This window comes from Coffea arabica, chromosome 5e (genome assembly GCF_036785885.1).
Source record: "Coffea arabica cultivar ET-39 chromosome 5e, Coffea Arabica ET-39 HiFi, whole genome shotgun sequence".
Lineage (NCBI taxonomy): Eukaryota > Viridiplantae > Streptophyta > Magnoliopsida > Gentianales > Rubiaceae > Coffea > Coffea arabica.
The window spans coordinates 38,178,566-38,189,717 of record NC_092318.1 but is presented as its reverse complement, the minus strand read 5'-3'; the positions used below and the strand labels follow the sequence as shown (position 1 = coordinate 38,189,717).

Sequence of the window (11,152 nt, the reverse complement as noted above, 5' to 3'; positions counted from 1 at the left end):
ATGAGTGTCAAATTTTATGCCCATATTTGTTGTTTAATGATAAACTATGATGATAAATTTCATTACGATAGACTATTTTTAATAGTACTTTATTGGAGATATAATTTTTTTTTTTTAAGATTGGAGAAGAAAGTGGCCTAATCGTCACGCAAAATATTTTAAACAAATTAAGCAATATTTGTGCATTCAGCTCCTAATGCCGTCAAACTAATTCCAACATGTGGCCTATACTATGCTGGGCTTGCCCCACAAAGTCCCAAATCAGCATCAGCTCCTGTAAAGTGTAAACAGCCTTCTCACCTTTGACAAACTTCGATCTCTGCCTCGCAACTCCCATTATAACACAAAGATCAAAACCGGAGATCAAAACCGATGAAAATCCCTCATATAAACCCCGGATGCCCCCGGATGAAGGTCCAGAAACGTTATTATTTTATTGACATTATTATTTTGTTGATATGGCTAATTTCTCCCCTCATCAAATCGGAATTACTATACTGATTTTTTGAATTTTTTTGTTTTGTATTTCCACTCTACCCTGGGAGAAAGTGCTCGAGTTCTGAATCATTGGCGTTGGATTTTCAATCGCCGACCGGTGTTGGTTCCACTATGGAGAACTCGGACTTACTTAAGGTAATTCAGGAAAGGTTAAAATTTATTATAGGAAAACTAAACCTTATGTTTTCATCTGTTATTATTATTGTGTATGATGATCCATTGTTCTGTTTTGGATTCGCCAAAAAAGGATGTGAAGGATTTCGGTGCGATCAAGACGAACGTGACAGGATTTTAATATAAATACAAGTTTAATTTCGAAATATACCCGTTTTGATTGCAAGTATACAGATCAAATTAGTAGTTTAGGGCAAATATCGGGTTGATCCCACGAGAAAGATTGGATAATTACCGGCACTACTAAAACTTCTCTATTATTTAGACGATCAATGAATTAAAAAAAATAAAACTATGCTAAACTTATGCAAGATAATAACAAAGGAAAGCTCCTTAGGTTATGGTATCCCTAACTACTCATATAAGTATTATTTTTGGATCATTAAGTACTACTATCTTGGCTAGCTATGGCGTAATTTTCTTATATATGTAAAACCTACTTTCGTAGTGAATTAACTATACTTATAACTAATCTATACCTACTCTCATGGTTATGAAATTAGCTACAAGTTCATTTCTTCTATGAAATTACATAAAATAAATTACTAAAGCCACATAGGTGCACCTCTACTCTCGTGAGTGTACTCCTTAGGTTTAGCACTTCTTGAACTAGTGTTAAATCTCAATTTTCATTGAAGAAACAACACATTAAGATCATCACAATTAATGGTACCAAGTTAATCATGATTTAAAGAGTTAAAGTGCTAAATAACTTACTCAAAATAATAGCATAATAAACACTAACAATCATAGAAAGTTCAACCAAACCTACGGCATAAACTTTAGAAACACATAATAAACTTAAAATCCAAAACTTGTATATTAACTAAATTTAAAATCAAGTACAAAAGATAAAGAGTTTGGAAAGAAATATATCCCTTGTCACATAAGTTCATCTCCTCCATCTTCATCTCCTTCTTCATCTTTGCCTAGCTAATAAACAAAAAGGATGAACTACTAGTTAAACTATCCTATAATAAACTAACCTAATACTAAGAAAATGTAAGAACTACATTTTTTCGTAATATTTCTTGCACTCTCCAAGCTCTCTTTGTCCTTGCAAGTTCATGGCAATTTATAAATGATTTAGTCAAGAAATGAGGCTTCAAACATCACTTTTACAGCTGCAAAAAGTTGTTGTCACACGTCCATCAACAGCTGTAAATTATTGGAGGAAGAAACAAGATGTGTAAGTGGAGAGCCGCCATTTCTGACCAGAATCCGGCCACAAATCTGGCCGGATTGCTCCCCTACCATTCTTAGCAATTTCTGTCTAGTCTTCAATGTTGTTCCAATTCTGCCTCAACTTCAACTGAACATTTCTTGATGATAGAAGCTGAATTAACTCTTGACCAAAACATGAAACTTGTAGCCCTTTAAGTTAGCTTTCCAATGCATCAAGAATCACCTCATTTGGATTTGTGTAGACGGATAAATGATAGAAATACCCTTGACTGCTCACTGCCTTGTTTCAGTTTTGTCCAATAGAAATTGGCTACTGTAACTCGGTTTTTTGACAGGGAAAACCTTCAAACTGGATTTCGATGTCTTCACAAGATTTGTAGATCTATTTCTTGCCTTCAAAATGGTTCAATAATCATCTCAATCCGATCATTGTAGCTCAAGTTATAGCCCAAATACAAAGATATGTCAAAGCTATCAACTTCCTCTTCATCCAAACGAAGTATATTTCCAACCCCTATACAAATTATGGACAAAATGCAAGTAAAAAGTGACAAAAACCTCATTTAATCACTGAAGAGCATTTTACACCAATTATAGCCAAACTGATCCATTTTCTTCCTACAATATTGCCAAAGTGACTAAAAATAACATAAAATATCATTCGAATATAGCGAAAATTAGTCACTTGTCAGAACGCTTGGACATTTTTTAGGCCAAGCCAGCCTGCAGACGTAATTCACCTACTCCATCATCTTTTTAAATTCTATTGGTATCCTCTTTGTAACAGCATTTATCTTCTGCAAAAAATATTTATTATGAAGATCTTTGCGGAGTTTTTCTTGTTTAGAATTATCAAACTGATTTTAGATGTAATTCTTGTACAGAAAACAATTGATCCATTGAATACGGCAGCTTCACTTGCATTGGATACTGTTGGTTCATCTGATGTCATACCTCTGTCGTCAAGTACGAAAGTCATGGTAGTAAGATGCTCGTAATTTGTTCTTATTAGTAGTTAATTTGTTTCGGTGTTCACATAGTTTGTTTTGGCATTCAAAAAATTAATGTTTAGGTGATAAGTTCGGTTTTCCCATTAAGTTCCGTTCTCGTTATTTAATTGTATTGCATGGAGCTCTTATTAGACAGCTTGTGTTAAGAGACCTCTCAAATAATGTTTCTTGTTCTAGAGTGCTTGCATGATTGGATTGAAGAGTTTTACTCTTTTAGACTTCTTGAACTGATTTTAGATATATTTTTGGTACAGAATATTACTGACTGGTTTAGTCTTGGAAATTCATTTGCATCGGACACTATTGCTTCATCTGATCACCCAACTCCTGTGTCCTCAAGTTCTACAGTTACGGTAATTAAGTACTTGTGATTTGATATTATTATTGTTTTTTTCGTATTAGAGTTTGTATAGTTTTACTTTGCCTTGCTACATTGTGCAAAACTTCTCATACACAGCATTCTTAGAACAGTGCTTTGTTTAACTCATAAGTTACTTTTTCCTATTAAATTCGTGTCTTATTAGTTAGGACAAATTACATTTTAGCCTCCTGTGATTTTTGCAAAAATCACATAACCTCCCATGATTCAAAAAGCTATACATAAACTCTCTGTAGTTTGGGTTGAACTATCAAATACACGGAATGAACTCATCGTGATGGTTCGTGGGCAAAACGTGCTTGTACTACTAGTATCAATAAGAACCATTCCCATATTACCCTTTGACCCTGATGTGGACAGGATGCTAACTATACACAAAAAGAATGCTAACTAGTTAAAGGTGGGGGAATGCAAGAGACATGAGGCATATTCCAGCAAAAGGTGAAAGGTGCTATCTAGTTTGGACTGCGAATTTTCGCAGAAGAAACGCACCGGAACCAACTCTCAAACGAATTAACAAGACCTGGCTCGATCTCAATCGTCCACCGGAACCAACTCTCAAATATAGAGGAACAGGATCCAACTCCGGTTAAATCTTTGCGCATGAAATTATGGTCTGATTCTTAAAGATCCAGACACACATCCCTCCCCAGGCCATATGCGAATCATGAACGAATTGGAAAATGCAAGAGATAGGAGGCATATGATGAAATGCGAAACGGGAGTCAAGAGGGGCTCGGGGCAGGGGAGGGTGGAGCCTTGAGATTGCAGCCCACCTGCGTCCACATCAGGGGTCAAAGGGCATCTCTTGTTTTGATTGACTGGTCCTTCCATTTCTGGTTCCAAGATTCACTCTCATTTCAGGGTTGGCACGAGCTTGGGTTGTCGGTGGCGTGAAGGATACGGTAGAATGTTATGGTTTGAAGACACAGAAGAAGAAGAAGAAGCTGCTAAGTCCTCCGGCTGCGTCCTACCATATCTCCCCAGTGGCTGACAGATTCTTTTCACAACACAACTCTTCACGCTACCCATAAATAACAAACCCCTTCACAAAACTCAAAAGAAGGGAATAAAAAATAAAAGCGAAATAATACAAAAATAAGGAAAGGAGCTGTAAGAAGAAATCCCCAAAGCAGCCAAATTCCGCAAGCCAAGATCCCCACCACCCTTATCACTGCCCACCAGTCACCAAACCCTCTCCAAAGTCCGAAGGTAAAAGCTGATAACCCTCTCTTTCTCACGACAAAGGTCAAAGCAAGGGAGAGTCTGACTTCACCTGCTTCTTTTTTGTATTTATATTAGGGTAATTTGGACATTTTGCCCACGAATCGTCACGATGGGTTCTTTCCGTCTATTTGACAGTTCAACCCAAACTACAGGGAGTTTATGTATAGCTTTTTGAATCATGGGGGTTATGTGATTTTTGCGAAAACTACAGAGGGCTAAAATGTAATTTGCCTTATTATTTAAGTGTATTGCATATGGCTATTATTGGATTCCTTACGTGCCTTTGAAACAATATTTATTTGTTATCGAGGGAAACTGTTCTTCTAACCTCGCTCCCTCTTGTCAAGTACTAAATTCGTGGGAGGAAAGTAGTAGTTTTAGAATTTGATTTGTTTTGGAGTTCATATAGTTTTACTTTTCCCTATTACTGTGCAAACCTTCTCCAAATACAGCATTCTTTGGGCAGAACTTTGTTTACTTGATAAATAATTTTTGTCATGTTAAATTAGTTTCTTGTTATTTAATTCTACTGCCATGGGGCTCTTATTGAATTTATTGTGTTAGAAGACCTATGAAAGAAATTTTTTTCTAGGGTATAAAACAAAAAGGCCCCCTGTAGTAAATCTAATACACAGAAAAGCCTTCCGTGGTTTCAAAACGTATAACATGATACCTCATACTTTGAACTAAATTGTAAAATTGATGGAATCCGTTAAACTTAACGGAAATGACTTATTGGAATCTTAAAAAAAAATTTATACCTAATTTTTAACAAATATACCTGTTCTACCCCTTAACACTCAATTCTCTCTATCCAAAAAATAAATAAATGATTTTTTTGAACTATCTTTTGCTTAATTATATCAGAGCATTTTGGTCATTTCATCCATTTCCGTTAAGTTTAACGGATTCCATCACCTTTACAATTTAGTTCAAAGTATGGAGTGTCGTGTTGTACGTTTTGAAATCACGGGGGTTTTTCTATACATTAGTTTTACCACGGAGGGTTTTTTTGCTTTTTACCCTTTTTTCTATAGAGAGCGTGCATGGCCATGTTGTATTATTGTTTAGATTCATCAAATTGATTTTAGATATATTTCTGCTACAGAATATAGGTAATTTATCGAGTCCGGCAACTTTATTGCACTGGAGACTGTTGAATCATGTGACCTAATCTCACTGCCATCGATTACCAAAGTTATGGTAATAAAGTGCTGCTAATTTGCTTTTATTATCTTTGGATTTGTTTGGAGTTCACATAGTTTGAGTACTTTTCCTTGTTACATTGTGTAAAACTTGTTTAAACACAGCATTATTTGACTAGTGCTTTGTTCAATTGATGAGTTATTTTTTTCTTGTTAATTTGGATCTCATTTTTTAATGTTATGGCATGGGGCTTTTATTGGATTGCTTTTGTTAGGAGACCTGTAAATGAATATTTACTTGATACAGAGAGCTTGCAGAATTGTTGGTTTGTTAACTTTTACTTGTTTAGCATTATTGAACTGAATTGTTGTGCTTCTGTGGCATAGAATATGACTGATTCATTGAGTCCAAGTTCACTTGCATTGGTGACTGTTGCTTCACCTAAGCCCATACCTCCATCTTCAAGGACTGACGTTATGGTAATAAAGTAGTACTATATTGCTATTATTACTATTGATTTCTTTTGGAGTTTGTATAGATTTACTTTGTCTTTCTACTTGGTGCAAAAGTTCTTTAAAGACAGCATTCTCTTACTAGTTGTATTTTTTATTAATAAGTTATTTATTTCCATCAAATTTGTGTTTTCTTATTTTTGATTGTACTGCATAGGCCTTTCATCAGAAATTTTGTGATAAGGAGATTTGTGAAAGAAAATGTTTACTTGTTATTAGAGAGCTTTTGTAATTGTTGATGGAAGAGCTTTACACGCTCAGACTCATCAAACTGATTGTAGATTTATTGACTGTGCAGAATTTAACTGATCCATTGACTCCGGCAACTTCACTTGCATTGGAGACTGTTGCTTCATCCGAGCTGACCCCTTTTTCATCAATAAATACCACTTCTAAAGGGCAGGAAGAAGCCATAACCACAACTACTAAATTAGAAACAATGAAGGGCAATGTTGTGGCAGAGATAGTAATAAAACATCTCACTAGTGCTCAACTTCAGATGTTAGAAGCCAGAGGAGACGCTGTGATTAATTTCGCTAAAAGCTTCATTCAGTTGCTTGAGGAGAAGGACAACTTCAAGGAACCCAAGGCCAGAAAAGCTACACTTGCTGTTCTGAGCTTCATGCTGCCGTTTCTTGTTTGTCGTCTATTTTTTTCCTTCTCTGGCAGCCAAAGTTCCTTCAATGGAGCTATACCACCACCAACCTGAAAGATATTTGCTATTTGATTAATAGACAAAACTCAATTAGCTCCTCATATTTCTGCTGTCCATATTTCTTTCTTGAAATACTGCTGAAAGCTAAATTTTCTTGGGTTTTGGTATGCTTTAGGCTTTAGCTGAATGCTTCATGACTACATAGTAATTAAGTTGAGAGATTTAATAACTGCGGTCCGTCGAATTATGAGAACAATCACATTTGTGGGTGTGACTGGCTCTAGAGAGTTGAAAGATTTAAGTATAATAGATGTCTGATTTCTCTTCGGGAATAAGTCCAACGTGCATTAGCCTTTAGTGTTTTAATGTTTTTGTGCTTCCTTGCAGAAAAGTTACAGATAAAGATCCTATCCAAAAGAAAAAAGAAGATGGTGTGGCATAAAATGCATCATGCCACCTTTGGCTGATTGTGCCTTGTTGCATGCATGCACAAGTACTCCCAAAAATAAAAGTTTTGCCAGATAGTAATTTTTAGTTACCACTTGATATTGAATTTCCGTAGAAATTCTTAAGGGACGAGAAAAGGTAAACTATATATAAACATGAGTAAAGTTGGATAATTTCTGCCTAATTTGTTCTGTCTATTTACTCTTTTTTTCATTGCCTTTTTCATCAAATATCCACCCAATTTTACTAATGCAAACGAAGTTATCATGTCTTGCTATCACTTCACATTGGCATAAATCTTCTGTGCTCATGTTGAGATTTTAAGCTAGCTATATACGCCGAATGGGCCCGATATTTACCTAACACGTTCAAGAATTGAAAATAGTGCCTGAAAAGGTCAAATACCACAACGGATATTCTATCTTACTTTTTATTATATTATTATTTCTTATTCATAAATATTATATTTTATTTCTATTTTGTTTTTTTAAGATCCAATAACTATTAATTGAGTGAAATATAAATACAACAACCTCATCAGGCAATATAATAGAAAATTAAAAAATACAGCAAAAAATTCATTAAAAAATCTCATTTTTTTATGCATTTTGATTTTTTGTATTTGTTAAATTTTGTGTATTACTCAGTTAATAGTTATTTGATCTTAAAGAAACATAAAAGAAATAAAACATAATGTTTATAAATAAGAAATAGCAATATAATAAAAAGTGGCATAGAAAGTAGGACAGAAGATTCATTACGATCTAATACTTCTTGCAGATTAGTTACAATGACTGCAATATTTACAGTGCTTGCAACAATCCATAACCTTTTCAGGTCTGGACTTTCAGATTCCATTTCATCGTGTATCCGGAAAATTTTCTTCATAAGTAAAATGGCACTGTTAGAAACCAAGATTGGGAAAGCATGGTTCAATATTGTACCATAATTATTAGGGGTTTTAGAAACGAAGATTAGTTCGATCGTGTGTTGCATTGGGATTTTATGCGAAAACATGTTCCAGCTAGGAGATCTGTGAAAGAATAATTATGTCATAGAGAGCTTGTCCGATGGAGGGTAGAAGAGTTTCACGCGTTTGATGTAATGAGCTGATTTAAGATGTATTTCTGGTACACAATCCGGCAAATTTTATTGCATTGGAGACTGTTGTTGCATCTGACCACACCCCTCTTTTGTCAATAAACGTTCCGGACGAGTACAAAATAAGATGTTTATATACTTTGAGAGGAAAAATGTGGCAATAATTTATAGGATTGTTTCTGACAAATGTAATTTCTGATACTTTAAATCCTAAAGACCCTAGATTTGCTTTTTCAACTGAAAAGCTTTGGATTGTCAATTTTCTTTAAAAAAATTCTTACGTTTTCCGAGAATATGTTTCTCAATCACTTTTTTACCTCATATATATCAAATAGTTATGATACATTTTTTCTACAAAAACTTTATAAAATAGCAGCCCAAACGGGCTAACTATCTATAGAGTCTCAAGATTAAGTTTTGCTGAGAATAGGACCGCAAACGAAACAAAACTCGACTCCACCTCGATCAATATCCAGCTCGAGTTAGTCAAATCGAACTCGAACTCAAAAATATTAACCTCGTTAGCTCGCGAGTTCGAGTATATACATATTTTTTTATTTTTTATTTTAATAGTAAAATTACATAAATATCTCTAATATTTTATTATTTATTAAGAAAAAATTATTTTATTTATTTTTTAAAAATAAAATAATTATTTTTTATTTTTTCGAACTCGAACTTTAAATTGACAGCTCGTAGAGTTCGAACTCAAGTTTGAACTTTATAAAAGTAAGTCAAAGCTCTGCTCAATTAAGCCAAAAATCGATTCGTAGTGTTGTACCATAGCTCCGCCAATGACAACCATTTATGCCAGTGAGTGGGATGTTCACTAGTCATACACCTCAAAAAGTTCTCCAGGCATTGATTAAGCCTCTCAGATTGCCCGTCTGTCTGGGGGTGGTAGGAAGAGCTCAGATGTAATTCCACCCCCATTAGTCTAAAGAGTTCATGCCAAAACTTGCTAGTGAAGATTTTATCTCTATCACTTACAATGGACACTGGTAATCCATGCAACTTGTATATATTGTCTAGAAAAAGCTGTGCAACCTATGTGGCTGAGAAGGGATGCCTGAGTGCCAAGAAATGAGCATATTTAGTGAACCGGTCGATAACCACAAGGACTGTGTCAAACCCCTGAGAAATAGGCAACTTCTCGATGAAGTCCATAGTAAGATGAGACCATGCTTTATCAGGAATAGACAAGGCCTGCAACAGGCCTGGATACGGCACATTCTCATGTTTGCATCTCTGACACACCTCACAAGAGCTGACAAACTTGGCCACATCTTGCTTCATCCCTTCCCAATAAAATGAGCTCTTCAGTTTCTGATAAGTCCCTCTCTGACCAGAGTGCCCTCCCAAAGTAGTGTCATGTACTGCCTTGAGCAAGGAGTTCCTGATATGGTTGGCTGATCCCACAACCAGCTTCCCTTTATACTTAATTATCCCATCTATAACCTGATAGTCACTCTCAGCTTGTGAGTCCAGCAAACACTGAGCTATAACAGATTGCCATTTGTCATCCCCTGCATAGCTACTACATAGATCCTTCATCCACTTGGGTCTAACTGTAGAGAGTGCCAGTATAGAGTGTTCTTGTTGATTTTCCTGGGCATAGCAGACCTTCCTGGATAGAGCATCTGCAGCATTGTTATCACTTCCTTTCTTGTATTGTATCTCATAATCCATACCCAGCAATTTAGTCAACCACTTATGTTGCAAGGGAGTGGTCAGTCGTTGCTCCAATAAGTACTTCAGTGACTGGTGATCAGTCTTAACAATGAAGTGATGTCCAACCAAATAGTGTCGCCACTTGGTCACAGCTAACACTAAAGCCATTAATTCTTTCTCATAGACGGATATACCCAAATTTCTAGGTGAGAGTGCTCTACTGAGATAAGCTATTGGGTGAGAATTCTGTTGTAGAACTGCCCCGATACCCCCATTGCTAGCATCTGTTTCAATTACAAATGGTTCCTCAAAATCTGGTAGCCTTAGGACTGGGGAAGAGCACATGATTTGCTTCAGTTTTCGAAAGGCAACGTCTGCTTGCTCATTCCAGCAGAAACTATCTTTCTTGAGTAAGTCTGTCAATGGTCTGCATATGATGCCATACTGCTTGATGAACCGCCTGTAATAACCAGTAAGGCCTAGAAATCCCCTTAAGGCCTTAACTGAGTTGGGTGTAGGCCAATTTAGTACATCCTTTATCTTCTCATCTTCCATACTCACTCCTTCTGATGAGATTATGTGCCCCAAGTACTCAATCCTTTGCTGGGCAAAAGAACATTTAGATAGCTTCGCATAGAGCTGGTTTTCCTTCAGTACTTTTAACACCACCTCCAAATGCTGTACATGCTGGCCCAAGTCCTTGCTATAAACCAATATGTCATCAAAAAATATTAATACAAACTTGCGTAAGTAAGGCTGAAAAACCTGATTCATCAAAGCCTGAAAGGTGGCTGGTGCGTTGGTTAACCCGAAGGGCATCACCAGAAATTCATAATGTCCCTCATGGGTCTGAAAGGCAGTCTTGTGCACATCCTGGACCTTGACTCGCACCTGATGATAACCAGCTCGCAGGTCTATCTTGGAGTGGTACTTAGATCCTCCCAACTCAGCTATCAGCTCCTCAATATTAGGAATAGGGTATTTGTCTTTAATAGTCAGTTTTTTCAGGTGCCTATAATAAACACAAAAACGCCAGGTTCCATCCTTTTTTTTAACAAGCAGCACAGGTGAAGCATAGGGACTATTGCTGTGTTTGATGATCCCACTGCCTAGCATTTCCATGACTTGTCTCTCTATCTCCGCCTTT

At 36.1% G+C, this 11,152-nt stretch overlaps 1 protein-coding gene across 1 annotated transcript; it reads left to right on the top strand.

The window, feature by feature from the left end:
- Positions 1-275: 275 nt before the first annotated feature.
- LOC140006994 (uncharacterized) lies at positions 276-4,240 on the top strand. Its single transcript, XM_072049665.1, has 5 exons — positions 276-414; positions 550-633; positions 2,742-2,837; positions 3,122-3,220; positions 4,094-4,240. Exons 1-5 carry the CDS (start codon positions 373-375, stop codon positions 4,238-4,240), a joined length of 468 nt encoding a protein of 155 aa, XP_071905766.1. The 5' UTR covers positions 276-372.
- The last annotated feature ends 6,912 nt before the right edge of the window (positions 4,241-11,152 follow it).

Excerpts from the sequence above, each read along its gene's own strand:
- LOC140006994 (XM_072049665.1), top strand. The coding sequence starts at position 373 with ATGAAAATCCCTCATATAAACCCCGGATGCCCCCGGATGAAG. Across the intron at positions 415-549 it reads CCGGATGCCCCCGGATGAAG|TGCTCGAGTTCTGAATCATT; the intron begins GTCCAGAAACGT and ends CCTGGGAGAAAG. Across the intron at positions 2,838-3,121 it reads CGTCAAGTACGAAAGTCATG|AATATTACTGACTGGTTTAG; the intron begins GTAGTAAGATGC and ends TTTTTGGTACAG.